The following is a 15,516-nucleotide window of genomic DNA, read 5'->3' as shown; positions in this document are numbered from 1 at the left end:
AGACAAAAAGAGAAGGGAGAGAAGATACAAGTGGGAAAAGTTGGGGAAGAATGTGTGCTCATTCCAATGACATCTACAAGGACTTAGGCGGATTCTGCATGGGCTGTGGGAGTGGCGGGGCACCAGTGAACATGACACCAGTGCTGGCCTGGGGCCATTTGCACTCATTTGTGCAGGCAGCCCCAGAGCTGCCTCTGCATGAGGCATGCCACTTAAAAAAAAACTTCCCTCCTCATCCCTGCATAGCTCTATCAGGACGAGGGGACACACGCCCGTGGCCCTGGCAATGGCCCAGGGGTTGGAGGGCAGGGGGCATGTCCTCTCAGCCTGACGGAACTATGCAGGGATGAGGTTTTTTTTAAAAAGCAGTGTGCCGGAAAACAACAGCATCCACTCAGTGCCGTTCGCTCGGCACCGGGTGGACGCTGGCGCTTTCCAAATGACTTGCTAAACTACGTTTGGAGGGGAAAAGAGCAGCGCTGCCTCGATTTAGAAGCGGGAAGTGTTTTTATCAGGCTGACACCGGTGATTTCAGCCCATGTACAGGAGGGGAACCAATGGGTTGTGAGAAAATTTTCAAGTTTTTCCTGGGATATGCCTCTTCAGAAAAACATCGTCACACAGACAAAACATTTGGCACCTCATCTGGTAGATGATGTGGAACAAGCCACTCTGCATCTTATTTATGAAGACATTCCAGAGCCCTGGGCCACAAGGACTACTGGCCCAACTCTTCACACTATCTGATGTTCTCACCTCTAGCTGTAGGGCCTGATCTGCCAAATTTAGGGTTTCCATCTGATATGGAAAAAAAATGACTTGTCCTTTTAACAGAGGCCAAGTGTGTGGAAATGGACTGTTGAAGCTTTTTATGGCTTGGATGTAAACCTCACCTGATGAATAATAGCCCATTAATCCTCTTTCAAAGCGACAGGACATTTTTCTCCAGGCCAGTTGGCAACCCGATTAATAACTTACAGGCACCATTACACTTGCTTAATCTGACAGAAAAAAATTGGTATGGAATGGATCTGGACTACTTAATTCTGAGGCTGGCTCCCAGGTTCAACAAGAATTTGTCAAGGTTTGCCTTACATTGATAGTATCCTTCCTTTAAAAAAAAATACAGTATTCACTTCAAATTATTTTCACTAACAAGACAACAGAGGAACAAGGTAGAGAACTGCAAATATATAAATGACAATTATCCTTCAAATAAATTATTATAGATCTACATACCACTAAAGTTCAGCATCTTAAAATCTATAATGTCAGTCATCAAGGGAAACCGATGTTGTTTTGCAAGAGTTAAAGAAAGTATAATTACCCTTGATATTATTTATAAATAAGAATTCTGATTTCTGCTAATGGGGCTTTTGGTACAATTCTAAACAGAATTTTAAGCTGTTTCCTTCAGTGGATTTAGAAGGTTATAACTGCCTGGGGAGTGCACTGTAATAACTGCATTCTGGACTTAACCTAGAAGGGGGAGGAATTTATTCTCCACCCCCTTCTCAGAGATGAGACAATAAAATAAGAACATAAGAAAGAGCTGCTGGATCAGACCAGAGTCCATCTAGTCCAGCACTCTACTACTCGCAGTGGCCCACCAGATACCTTTGTGAACTCACATTCAGGATGCAAAAGGATGTGAATAAAGAATATCCTCTATTACTATTCTGTCCTTAAGCTGTAACTGAAAGGACTATTTCCTCATTTCTTATCCAATACAACTGAAGGCATTTTCTGGAACCCGAGAAAAATGAATGTTCTCAGTGGGAGCATAAGTAAATCAAAGAGATGCTTTTCAAAACCACATTAACCTTAACATTAAATAGATAATTTCTCTAAGACTGGAGTGGGCATGTTCATTAAGCCCAGAAATATTTAGATTCCTGTTAGCAAATTAGGTAATCGAATCATCAGCACAACAGAAAACCTTTTACGCAGTACTAACACACTGGATTTTCTCTACATGTGCCAGTATGACTTCAGGTGAATTAGCAGCACAAGATGTTTCAGGAATCACAAATCAACTATGCTAACCATGCTCCACACATACTCCAATTAATCTTTCACCCTGGGACTTCGGTGTAAGGTGGGGTATAAAAGGAAGGAAGGAAGGAAGGAAGGAAGGAAGGAAGGAAGGAAGGAAGGAAGGAAGGAAGGAAGGAAGGAAGGAAGGAAGGAAGGAAGGAAGGAAGGAAGGAAGGAAGGAAGGAAGGAAGGAAGGAAGGAAGGAAGGAAGGAAGGAAGGAAGGAAGGAAGGAAGGAAGGAAGGAAGGAAGGAAGGAAGGAAGGAAGGAAGGAAGGAAGGACTCTTCTTATCAGCTAAGAGGATAAAGTTGTAAGAAGATAAGTTGAAGATAAAGTAAGAAGATAAAGTTGTTATACTTTTATCAACTAATACAAATGAAATACCTGTTATATATGAATTACTCCAACTTACCAATAGGGTTTCTGTCAAAAAACAGCACAGGAGCTTTCAAAATCGACTGGAACATTTTGTCATGCAGTGTCTGAGCAGCATTAACCAAAACTTGAAAAATGAGCAGACATCTCAATATGCTGAACAATATGGTAACCACAGTCAAACCTGAGAATAAAGAGAAGGAAATGTAATCTTTAACAGGAATGTCAGATGAGCGTCAAAGGAGTTCTGGATTCGATCATGTACAAGCTGAGGGAGGGAAAGGGAGAGAAGATGGGACTGGGAATATTACTCTCCTGATACAAATCTTCCCCTTCTACTAAAAGCTCCTGAAGTCATTGTCAGGTCGATATCCTATCTAGGTTTGTCTTCATCAACTGACTCTCAAGATTCATAAATACACACTTGTGTATGTGGACAAATGGACAGATGCAGACCCTCTCTGTACACGTGAGGGCTTATACATATACCCAAACTAGCAGTTTTCAGCAGGGAAAGATAAAACGTTTTAAATATGACCGCACTTTGAGGGAAGCCAGATCCAAAATGTTTCAGTGAAAGGGAGAGTTGTAAAAGGGTTTCCAAAAACAATGGAGAAAAAGAGTGTTTTAGAAATATTTCCAAAACCAAAGGGCAGGAAAACAATGCAGAACCCCACAAATGTTTTCTTTCAAGCCTGAAAACGCTGCAAGTACTTTGTGCAGAAAAAGTCTAAGTGAGAGGCACAGCGAACATACGTTTTTGTGAACGAATCTAGCTTCTTCCTCCTCTTCTATCATCCCTTCTTAAACAAAGTGCAGTTCCTGGCTTGAAGAACACTCCAGGTCCCTGCAATATACAAATGAAGTGGCCAAGCGAAGCGGGGTTGGATTACTCTCTGTGAAGTGGGACCCTATTCCTGGATTTATACTGTGATTTAGAATCCTAGCTGTTAGTCTACGGAACAAAATCAGATTCACCCTAGCATATCACAGGGAACTGGAGCACACTTGTGCACGTCACAGAGAAACTGGAGTTTGCTTCAAGTCAGCAATCATTAAACAAACCCATATAAGAAGGGGGGAAAGAGAAGAGAGGTGTGTTCATGAGGACAGCAATAAGTTGTGTTCACACACACCTTGGCGGAAGTGGAGTTTCTTGCGACATGTGAACTCAGGCTATGTCTGCACCACTCCATTTTTCATACATGCCACTTTTCCACTCCACTCTTCTAATCCATTAAAACAGCTCTTCAGACAAGTGCTAAGCTTTGTATAATGTGCATCTCTCTGTTTTTCCACTTGTAACTGGTTAATTTGATAGCACTTGAGAACAAAATATATCTATGTTGCCTTTTTAAGGGCTGATCTTTTTACGTGAACAAAACTGAAACGAAGCACAGCAAAAACGAGGATCAATTTTTAATCCTTCTGCCCATCCATAAAATGATGGAAGATTTAGCTGAAACACCCAATTTGGAAAGACAATAGTCACATGTTTACAGCAAATGGCTTTTTGAATACTCAGTTTCAGATCTGCCTTCCAAAATCCAGAAAAGAGAAAATTAAAACATCCGCACTCAACCTCTTCCTTCTATGATAAATTCCATTTCTCCCCCATTACATCCAATTAACTCACTCAGGAGACAGGCCTGAGCCTTGCTAATCTTTAGAAGTGTTTCTATCACTGTATGAAAAGAAAAACTTCCAGCCTATTGCTATTTAATAGAGTTCAAAATGGGCAGGCGGGGGGAAGAATAATACTACAAAAAGCCTCAGCACCTTCCCAGTTTGAAACCTGGTTCCTCCCTTGCCCAGGTTTGCAAGTTTTCAGCTGCCCCCAACACTTCCAGACGTCTGTGAAATGGGGAAGGAAGAAATGGTACCCACCAGTACAGATGATTCCCCTCTCTCCTTCAATCATCATCTCCTGTCAGAGATTAGGGGAATCAGAAATCTTAGCCTCTCCAGTGGCGAAGCCACCAGGGGACAGCGGGGTGACACCCTGGGTGCACCATTTCTAGTCACGTGGTGGGTGGAAAAATCCCCTCCCCCTCCCCCTCCCCCCACAGCACCCCCCCTGCAGCCCCTGCCTGCTTGGCACCCCCCGGTCCCTCATCGGTATCATTCCCACTTACTTTTAGGAACAGAGCCGGAAGCCTGTTGTTGTGGAACCATTCTCCTAGGGGCACCACCCCACTTACTTTTAGGAATGGAGCAGGCCGGAAGCCTGCCCACCATTGCACCCTAGGCCTGGTGGGAAATGTAGTCTCCCAAGGGGCTCCCACAGAATGCTGAGTTCCACCAGGCAACGCAGGCTGAGAGCTTCAAACCACCTTTTTCTCCAGTCTGCTCCTTTCCTAAAAGTAAGTGGGATGGGATGTGCGGGAAGGGCGCCGTGGGTGGGGGGGGGGTGCAAAAGTCAGAGTGTGCACCAGGCGCACTCTGGTCTAGCTACGGCTCTGAGCCTCTCAATGCGATCTGGAATGCTACTGAGTACTCCCTTCTCCCTATGGTTATTCCTGCTGCCTTTGCAAACATTAGGTTTGTTGCTTGAGAAGAGGGCATGTTTGTGATTGGGGTGGGGGCAAGGAGGGAGAGAAAAGAGTAGCCAAAGGAATTCTTCCATCATAACTATTTATTTAGAGATACCTCGCAAGCCTTGAAACAATTATGAAAATGTCTTTACCTGCATATATTCCTAAATAATAGTTGAGATCAAGCGTTTTTGTCTCATTCATTTGAGTATTGCCCTCTGTAATGTTCAGCTTTTCCTGTTGATTTGCCCTGGATAAAGTTGACCAATTGGAAAAAAAATGTTTAAATGTCTGCATAAAAGCGGCTCTGAACTATTTAAACCTGCATCGATTTCTTATCTATATCCAGTCAAATACTTATGGGAAGCCCACCAATAAGTAATAACTAACCCTTCCTTTTTTTGCCTACCAAAAACTGGCATTCATGGAGTAATAGCCAGTGAACCTCTCCATATGAGGATCCCCAAATGGAAGGTCATTTAAAACCACAAACTGTAAGAATGGAAGGGACTCAAGAACCATTTATGCCCAACAATACCAACAGTTTAAGACCACACAAACTACCATCAGAACCATAAATATTTAGGCTGTTTCTCAATTGAAGAATAAAACAGCACAATTAAAGAATAAAAAAGCACAATATAAACACAATGTATTGACAAATTCTTTTGTGGCTAAAATCAACTGGCTGTTCTGGGCTTTCCAGCATAACGTTAGGAGCAAAAACTACAGGGCCACTGTCGCACAGCCTGGAAAATCCACAACAGCCAATTATAAATACAGTTGTAGAATATCATGATTTTATGGCAACTACCAGATTCTACTATACAGGGCCATCACGGTCAACCCTGTAGGAAATGGGAAATTCCATTGTTTTGATCTGAATTCAATGCTCGGATTTCAATTTTAATCAGAAAAAATGACAGGCATTGATAATTTAATGTTTTAATTATTATTCTCCACCTTCAAACATATAAGATTACTACAAAGATATAACTTCTCTTCAGTCTTGTATTATTATTCCTGCTGATTTTGCTTATCATGAGGTCATTGCTTCTGTATGACTGACTGTATGGACATGGTCCTTATTTTTCATTCAATCTGAAGTACACATCAGAAGGATATAGAAATTAGTTCGTACCCAGAATCTCATCTTTAATATCTTATACCAGTGGTTCTCAACCTTTCTAATGCTGTGACCCTTTAATACAGTTCCTCATGTTGTGGTGACCCCCAACCCTAACATTTATCCATTTTACAGATGGAGAACACTGATGCAGAGAGTCTTAGGCGACCCCTGTGAAAGGGTCGTTTGACCCCCAAAGGGGTCCCAACCCCCAGGTTGAGAACCACTGGTTTATACCATATTTGATATAACCAGAGACTCGAAATTATCTGCCGATCACATGGGCAAGTGTTATAGATTCTGTGGACACGCGCAGAGTGCCCCCCCCCCATCTAGGCTGGCCTGGGCCACTGGGCTTGATTATTAGCATTAAACCTAAGACCTACTTTTGGGGAAGCAGTGTAGGTAACCCTGTTAAGCGCTGTTAACCCCACTGATTTTCATACGCTGAACTAAAGTGTGATCCTTTACCTGGGAGTTAGCTCGGTTGCTGACAATGGGGCTTGCTTCTGATTAAACCCTCCTAGGATCATGATTCACCCGTTGGGAGAGTTGCATGGTTGCTTCAAAGCAAAGCCACCGACTACCACCAAGCTTACTCCTTAGTAACGCATGTCTCGGAGCCAACTGTTTTTTCTAAACTAAAACCTCAGTATTCGGGTTAAATTGCCGTGTTGGCACTTTGCGATAAATAAGTGGGTTTTGGGTTGCAATTTGGGCACTTGGTCTCAAAAAGGTTTGCCATCACTGTTCTTGATGGACCTGGCTTTGCCCTAGACCGCTTTGTGGAAAACTTGTTCCTTTTTTATGAAGAAAACCAGCCCACAATTTCCTTCCAGACTCACCTGCCCAATGGCAGTAACACCAACTACGTCAACCATGCTGAGGCATTCAGAGAAGGAGCCTACACCACGGCAGACATAGTCTCCAATGGAAGGGGCATGTGGATGGAGAAGGGAACAAGAAGACTCCCAAAGGCACCTGGTGAGCTCCCAAAGGCACCTGGTGGGCCACTGCGAGCAGCAGAGAGCTGGACTAGATGGACTTTGGTCTGATCCAGCTGGCTTGTTCTTATGTTCTTATGACTGAGAGGACTGAGGAACATGGGAAAGCAGACACCCTACCATGCTCTCAGTTCCTGTTCTGAGGTAATTGGTACAGTACAAGTGTTGACCATATGTGTATGTGCCATTCATACACACTATATATATATTTTATATGAACAAAAAAACAACAACAGCAACACTTCTGAAGGAAGTCTGTTAAATACCGAACTTGTGCACATGGTTTAGGCACTTTCACAGTCTCCTGAGAACAGCATGCCAGACTGGTGTGGCTTCTTTACACAGGTGGCTTCCCTAGATGACATCACAAATACTACCCAAGAGATACCTGCAACCTTAATCCACATTTCCAATTGGGTTCTGGCCCCTGTGGCTTTTTAAAATAATGCTGTTTTGATGGACCATTTTTATGCTCTAACATAGAACAAAATTTTGACTTGTCACCTTCACCCCTTTTAAAATGTCACCTTCAACCCTTTTAATAACAGTTCAGCCATCTCAAAGACCGTTTCCTATTTCCCACCTCAATCATAACAACTTTTAGATTCTAGACTTATGAGCCCTCCCTTTTTTACATTCATTGAATACAAAGATTTTGGGGGAAAAATAACTTACCAGTAAGAAAGCCACCAATCCTGAAGCACATAGGCAACCTGGATTAAAGAAATTTAAATAAATATATCAGAGGAAAAAGCACAAGAAAATTAGATTTTCTCATCTAGATTTGAGGTAAGCTTTCAAAAATCAAAACTCCCTTCATGAGACTCTCAAAAACTTATAGCCCCAACATTTTGTTGGTCTCAGGGTTACTGAAAAACAGAAGAGTTGGTTTTGATAATCTGCTTTTCTCTACATTCAAGAATTCTCAAAACAGCTTACAATAGCCTTCCCTTCCCCTTCCCACAAAAGGCACCTTGTGAAGTAGGTGGGGTTGAGACAGTTCAAAGAGAACTGTGACTAGCCCAAGGTCACCCCAGCAGGCTTCATGAATAGGAGTGGGGAATCAAACCCAGTTCTCCTGATTAGAGTCTGCCTCTCCTGAACTTGGACACAGCTGTCTTACTGCAGACCAATATAGTTACCATCTGAAACTAGATTTTCTCAAGTCTCTTTTATGTCTCCAGGGAAAGAATCTTCTTTTTAAGGCCTACTATTCTATACTGACTTCAAGTAGACAGAGGAGGCTCACCTACATACTCCTGAGAACAGAATACTACATTGGTAGCATTGCTGCCATTTCGGCTTCAAACATTTTCATACATTTTGTTTCATCTGGTTTTTGGCCTTATTTCTGATGCCTAGCAATATTAGTAGGAAACATTTCTAGCTTCCCCCACCCCCATCACTTTTTATCCATTCTGGATGAAGTTTTCAGAGACAGAACACCTACCTGGTAGAATCTTTCCTGGCAAGATTTAGGGAAACAGGAGAAAGCATCCCCTTTTTCATGAGCAACTAAAATCAAAAACAAGTTGCAGGAACGAAAGATCTCTTTCGATGATGGATTTAATGCTTCCTATATGTCAGCCTCGTATCTCTCCACATCTCCTGACTCCTCCTTCCTCTCCCTCATACCAACCATAAGAGATCAGTTTTACTTTGATGAGTGATTGAAAGCTTCCTGTTTACATAAGAATCCCCTTAGGGGTGCAGATGTCTCCCCAAATGCCACAGTAATTGGATAATTTTCTTCATGCTCTAGCAACCCCATTTTGGAGGGGATCAACATATTCTCATTTTAAATTGTCTTTAGAAGCTAGAACCCCTTCTGTTGTTTTGACAAAGAGGGCCCCATATATAAAGAAAACACAGGCTAAGGAAGTGATGTTTTCCACTGAAATCAATAGAAATGAAAATAAACTGGATTTGTTTGTTTGGAGTCCCTCCATTTTAGATTCAAAACAACTAAAAACTTAATAGCGGAAACTGTTTCATTTTTCATTCATCTGGAAGCTAATATGCACATTCTGAATACCAGTTATGACGAGAGGAAGGGTCACTGGTGCCCTTAAACCTTCCCACTGACTCATGACCTGAGATTTTTCCCATCAAAATTCTAACGGTCAATTATGCTTTGACCGAGCTGCCCTTTTGTTTGTCAATATGCAATGAAGTAGGATAAATGTGGTAATTTAGACTTTGGCCCTTTCCGCACGGGGCCAAAAACAGTGGCCCAGGGACGGAAAAACACCGGTCCCTGGGGAGCTATTTGTACAGGCGGCGCTGCTGCAACGCAGCAGCGGCGTCCTGTGCGGCCACAAGCGGCATGAAGGCGCCACTTTCCACCTCCCTTCCCGAAGGAGGTTTTTGGAAAGTGACGCCTTCCCATCGGCAAGACACCGCTTTCCTGTTCCCCCCCCCACTCACCTCGTCCTCCAGTGTGAGTCTGGAGGGCTGCTGAGAACCGCCCACACTGCCCTCCAACCCCTGGAGGTTGGAGGGCAGCATGGGCGGGTCCCTGCAGCCCTCCAGACTGACGCTGGAGGATGAGGTGAGTGGGGGGGTGGACTCAGAAGAGGCAGCTCCGTGCGGAGCCGCCTCTTCTGCGCTGGCCTCTGCGGGGGCCGCTCACATGCTCCCGTGCGAACGGCTCCCTCCCCCCCACCGGCATAATTTCTGCCGGTGGAGAGGCGCCCTTTCCGCCGTGCGGAAAGGGCCAATGTGTATATACTTTCAGTTTTCCCACTTCTATAAATTAAACAGTAAGAATGGTCTTTAGTTGTTCAATCGGGGCACTTCAGAGACAGGAAGATTAGCAGCTCTGTAGGGAAACCAAAATAATATTTTTCCTTCTGTCAGAAAATAAAATAATGAATTGGCACCAGAGATTTATGAAGTTTAAACAAAGAATCAAAAGTTCTTATTTACAAGAAATAAATCAGGATGTTTTTCTGGCAAAGGATAAAATTGAAATTATATACACAAAAAGCTGGTTTCAGAGAGGTTACTATTTTACAAGTTGTTTCAGTATGTTTTTATAGTTGATACAAGGTTCACACAGGTCACCAGCTTCAGTGCCTTCAGGTTGTTACAGTCACTTCACAAATTTCAGTTTTCTATTCAGCTCTCTAGTTAATGTGCTGAACCTTAATTTCTTAATAATAATTAACAAAACCTTAAATTCTTAACACAAGCCTTTATTGGCATACAAAAACCTTAAATTCTCAGATAAGTATAGCCTACACAGTTCCTAAAACACAAACTCTAAGACAGTCTTTCTTCTAGAGTGTATATCTCACACGGTGATTATCAGAGGAGGACTTGCAGCTTTCCTCCACAAAACCCAATCCTTTCTCTATTTACCAACCAAACCCCCTTTAGGAGCTTCAGTGTCCCATATCTGGGTAGGTTCTCCTCAGAGAAAATCAAGCAAGCCACCAGTGTGATTAATCAGTGTTACTGTGTTATGGTTAACTCCAGGACCTTGGCACAGATTTCCTAACTTAAATCTGTCCTTCCTGGCACTTAATCACAGTAGCTCAGCTCACTTAGAACTGGCCCTCAATCTCCAGAGAATGGAGCTACAACAGAATAACCATTCACTTTGGTGTTCAAATCAGTTCTCCCCTCAAAATTCTCAGCGTTCTGGCTAAAAATGCTCTGCCGTTTTGTCTAGGCAATCATGTGGAGTTCTATGCTAACACTTTGGCCTCTCAACATTCTACTGCCTGAATGTGCCCAAGTGTCTATATATGTTACACCAGTCTTTTAACCTGCCCATTTGCTTGCAATAAATTCCAACACATAACTTTTCCACCAAGAGAACAGCAAGAAAACTTTTTAAAGCTTTTAAAAGCTTTCTGGATACAGGAGGCTAAACATCAGTAGAGATGAAGAGGCAGGTCAACATATATTTCTGTAGTTTCAGAAGGCTGTGAGACATAACTCCTCTTACAGATGATGTGAGAAGAGAAACCACACCTATTCACTTCATTGCAGGGAATACCAGCAGTCAGACATCTAGTCTTTCCATGAAACATTTGTATAGGGCCTATACCTACCCTCAGGTGATGAAGTATAGCACCTGTAGGGCTGACTGTCAGGTTTGTTGACCTGCAGAAAGGCTATTGCACGGTTTGGAGCTGCCCCTGTGCAAACATTGTGGGCAAACATGGGACAGACTGATAGGTAGGGGTGCTCCACTCTCGCATCACACTCTCCATAGAAACCCCTTTTTTGAATTGTGCCATCACTAATATCTCACACATTCAGGGTTCTAATGGAGAAAATTCCACGTTGGAAGTCTGAATTTGGAGGTGGGTTAGAGGCAGAGAGCTTCTTACGCAGGGCTACTGAAGACAACTGAAGTAAATCCAAGATGGCTCAAGTTAAAATATATCTACTTAAATGTGGTTGAACTGACTCCCAATAAAACTAACAGGACCAAACAAGCCTCCAGCCAGTTTGCCATCTACATCTTTTAATCCGGGAGAAGGGGGGAGGGGAGAGAGAATTTAACACATTTCCAAATTGTTGTGCAAAAAACCCCAAAAGGAAATCAAATGTGTTGAAACCCTATCAATGCATACCTCAATAATGCTTTTATTCCTGTTGCCAAATAACTTACCTGTGCCAAAACAGTGAGAAACAAAAGTATTACAATTACAAAGTTGTTTGCTCCAGCAGCAAAATATTTTTTATAAACATGCAAGCTGATTTTCCCTTCTGAGCGGTTCTCCTCAGGCAACACGGTTAGAACAGGTTCCATCTGCAGAACAAAAAAAATCAAGTAAGAAAGTCAGCATTAAAATTGTAATAGAGATTCAGCAAAAACTAACTATATTTCCTTAGAACAACTCTAAAGCTGGTATTTCAAAAAAGATACTTCTAAGAGACTGCTACGAAGGTCAAGAGAATGAAATAAAGTCCATTAATTTTTTACTAGAAACATTATAAATAACTTTGGAATGCATATCTCAGTTTTCATTTTTGTGGGCAGTCGGAAATAAATTAGCAACTACTTCTCCCAATGATGTAATAAATGTAGTTACACTTATAAAACCAGGTTCTGACATACCATATTGGGATTATTAATACTTCCTTGTGTATTCTTTATTATTGTTCACTTTGTCCTAAATGATCTTGCAATTACAGTCTGCAGCTCCTAGCAATATTGTAACAATATAAAATAGCTTATAGAAGAATTACTGAACAGTAACACCATTAATGGATGTACCAGTGAAACATACCCCTCAGTCTCAGACATGAAGTACTCAAATCTCTCTAATTCTTTACATGGCCACAGAACACAGACCATAATATACACATAATGAGGCTATGTACTTATAGGATTTTTCCTACAGACTTGGGAGAAATGTGAGGTTTGCAGAAAAACATGAAGAGTAAAAAAAAGCAGAGAATGCTGACTGAGATCTCATGAAATTTCATAAAGTCACCAGTCAGCATTGTGGAGTTGCTAGCAAATAAGGCACTGGATCCTGGCCTTATGGAAACCTGACAGGAAAGAAGATTCAGAGAAAGCAACAGTACCAGCTGGGAGAGAAGACAAAGGCTATTTATGAATGCATTACTTACCCTGCCGTTGTTTGCTTCAGAGTAGAGTTTTCCCATGGTTTTTCATTTGCACAGGGATTCTCCTCCTCTGAAGTGTCCCAAACTGAGGCAAGTTGCCATTTTGCCCGCCATCCCTTCCCCACTGTTTCAGTGTAATCTCCATTTGGGGAGGCTGCCTGCCACCTTTTTTCCCTGCTGTCTTTGGTCTAGCATTAGTTTGTCAATGTCACCGGGTCTATTGCTCCAGTGATAGATCTCCAGTGTGAAAATGAAAAAAGAGAAAGCCCTTCTGATCCTTCTGAAATGGTGGCCCAAAGAGTGAGAGGAACTGCTATGGTGTGGGTGGGGGAAGGCAGGGAGGAGAGAGAAAACCCCAAGAAAGCTAAACACATGTTGATTTTCTTCACTTTCCCTGTAAAGGGAGAGGAAAAATCACACTTTCAGAGCTTTGGGAACTGTAAGGGTTCTCAGATCTGAAGGTTGGGTGACTGCCAGAGCGAATGAAATGTGTGCATAACTGAGAATCAATCCTGAAGGGAATGTACAATGCAAAGGAGATCCCAAGTACATAAATGACCAAAGGGGGAGAGATGGGGAAGGAAAACAAGGCTAGGTGGTGGCAAAAAGCAACAAAGAGAGTGAAGGTGGGAGCAACTGTGGGAGGAGACATAGGACTCCCCTACCCCATGAGTCTCCCAGGAGCTCAACTTTTCCCTTCTGATCTTTTGATTCTCAAAATCCATAGCACAAATACATTTTTTAAAGAAGTATACATCTGACATACTCACAGAGAGTGGTTCTGCAGCACCTTCTTTCTGTGACTGCACAGAAGATTCCATTGACCACACAGATGATTCTGAAAACGTACGGATTCTGGATAACCTGTGACTGAAGGTTCCTGCAACTGGTTGCAGTTCATCATCTTCAGGTTTTTTCAAAAGAGAAGTAAAATCTACTCCAGATTCCAGGAACTCTGAATAAGTCCCCTTCCCAACCTCCTTGCCCTAGAAATGAAATATACAGCAATCTTAATAAAGTGGTCATTTTCAGCATGAATCGCAATCACTGGCCTTCTATGTTCAATCTAATAGCACACTCTGTCAAAACCAACGAGAAGGTTCTAATGCTACAGAGCATGCAGTATTTTTGAAGATGCAACAAATGATCTTTCTTTTCATGAGAACACATCCAAGAGTACTTCTTTAAAGTAACATTCGCAAAGCAATATAGCAACCTGCTTATAATAAACAGATACGTATGTTGTCCTCTTTTTTAAAAAGGATGGGACAATATTTTTGTGAAGAAAAGATCAGGATTTATTTATTTATTTATATATCGCATTTATAAACCGCCCATCCCCGAAGGGCTCCGGGTGGTGTACACAAGGCCAGACACAATATCACATACGATTGGCCAAACAACAATACACAGAATAAATAAATTAATACAGGTTAATACAATTTACAGAATTCATAAAATAAGCAGCATCAGTACAATATATATACCAGTAAGATTATAAAAGTATAAAAGTATGGCGCTCGAACCCAAGGCCAGGCGGGGGGTAGCAGTGTAGGTTAGATGTTATATTGGGCGTGCCAATGATGGAATCGCACGCAGCACAGGGGCATCCCAAAGGGGGAATCCGCGGCCGGCCTCACCAAAGGCCCGGTGGAACAAAACCGTTTTACAGGCCCTGCGGAATTCTCCAAGGGCCCGCAGGGCCCGTACCTCTGATGGAAGAGTGTTCCACCAGCCAGGGGCCAGGGCCGTAAAAGCCCTGGCCCGGGTAGAGGCCAGCCGCATCATTGAGGGGCCAGTTATGAGGGTCCCAAACCGCGAAGGGTCTTAAAGGTTAACACCAACACCTTGAAAGTGACCCGGAACTCCACTGGGAGCCAGTGTAGGCAGCGCAACATGGGGGTGATATGCTCACAAACAGAACCACCCACCAAGAGTCGCGCCGCCGCATTCTGGACCAGTTTCAATCTCCGGCTCAGTCGCAAGGGGAGGCCCGCATAGAGCGAGTTACAATAGTCTAGCCTGGAGGTGACCGTTGCATGGATCACAGTGGCTAGGTTGGTCTGGGAGAGATAGGGGGCCAGTCGTTGGGCCTGGCGAAGATGAAAAAAGGCAACCTGGGTAACATGGGCCACCTGGCTCTCCATAGAAAGAGAAGAGTCCAGGCGGACCCCCAGGCTGCAAGGGGTTAAAGACACCCCCTCCAATACCGGCGGCTGAAAATCCCCGTGTCCTCCCCCACGGCCCAGCCAGAGGACCTCCGTCTTCGATGGATTTAGTTTCAACCTGCTCTGCTTCAACCAACCAGCGACCGCCTCCAAACAATGCTACAGAGCCGCAGGGGCCGAGGCTGCTCCCCCCTCCATCAACAGAATGAGCTGGGTGTCATCTGCATATTGATGGCAAACCAGCCCAAAGCTCCGCACCAACTGAGCAAGGGATCGCATGTAGATGTTAAATAAGAGCGGGGATAACAAGGGCCCCTGGGGCATACCGCAATCCAGCGGGCACCTACGGGAAGCCTGGTCCCCATGCCACACCTGCTGACCCCTATCCCGAAGGAACGAGGCAATCCACTGAAGGACAATGCCCCAGACCCCGGAAACGGCCAGGCGGTGGACCAAAAGGTCATGATCGACCACATCAAACGATGCGGTAAGATCTAACAATACCAACAGCACCGATCCGCCACGGTCGAGTTGCATGCAGAGCAGATCTGTGATGGCGACGAGGATGGTCTCCGTCCCATGCCCAGCACGGAAGCCAGACTGGAAGGGATTGAGTGCCAATGTGTCCTCCAGAAAGCCCTAAAGCTGCTCCATCACCACTCTCTCAATTACCTTCCCCA

At 43.5% G+C, this 15,516-nt stretch overlaps 1 protein-coding gene across 3 annotated transcripts in view; it reads right to left on the bottom strand.

Moving 5' to 3' along the window:
* Positions 1 to 15,516, bottom strand: part of ABCC4 (ATP binding cassette subfamily C member 4) — a 217,887-nt gene that overhangs the window by 113,333 nt on the left and 89,038 nt on the right. For all 3 annotated transcript variants that reach the window (XM_048494888.1, XM_048494887.1, XM_048494889.1), the window contains 5 exons: positions 13,439 to 13,654; positions 11,704 to 11,844; positions 7,752 to 7,789; positions 5,099 to 5,196; positions 2,450 to 2,596 (listed from right to left, as the gene is read on the bottom strand). In XM_048494888.1, the coding sequence (XP_048350845.1) occupies positions 2,450 to 2,596; positions 5,099 to 5,196; positions 7,752 to 7,789; positions 11,704 to 11,844; positions 13,439 to 13,654 (640 nt within the window). The remainder of the gene's footprint in view (positions 1 to 2,449; positions 2,597 to 5,098; positions 5,197 to 7,751; positions 7,790 to 11,703; positions 11,845 to 13,438; positions 13,655 to 15,516) is intronic.

This window comes from Sphaerodactylus townsendi, linkage group LG04 (assembly GCF_021028975.2).
Source record: "Sphaerodactylus townsendi isolate TG3544 linkage group LG04, MPM_Stown_v2.3, whole genome shotgun sequence".
NCBI classification, from domain to species: domain Eukaryota; kingdom Metazoa; phylum Chordata; class Lepidosauria; order Squamata; family Sphaerodactylidae; genus Sphaerodactylus; species Sphaerodactylus townsendi.
Note: the sequence above shows the minus strand (reverse complement) of the source record. Positions and strands in the feature narration are given on the sequence as shown.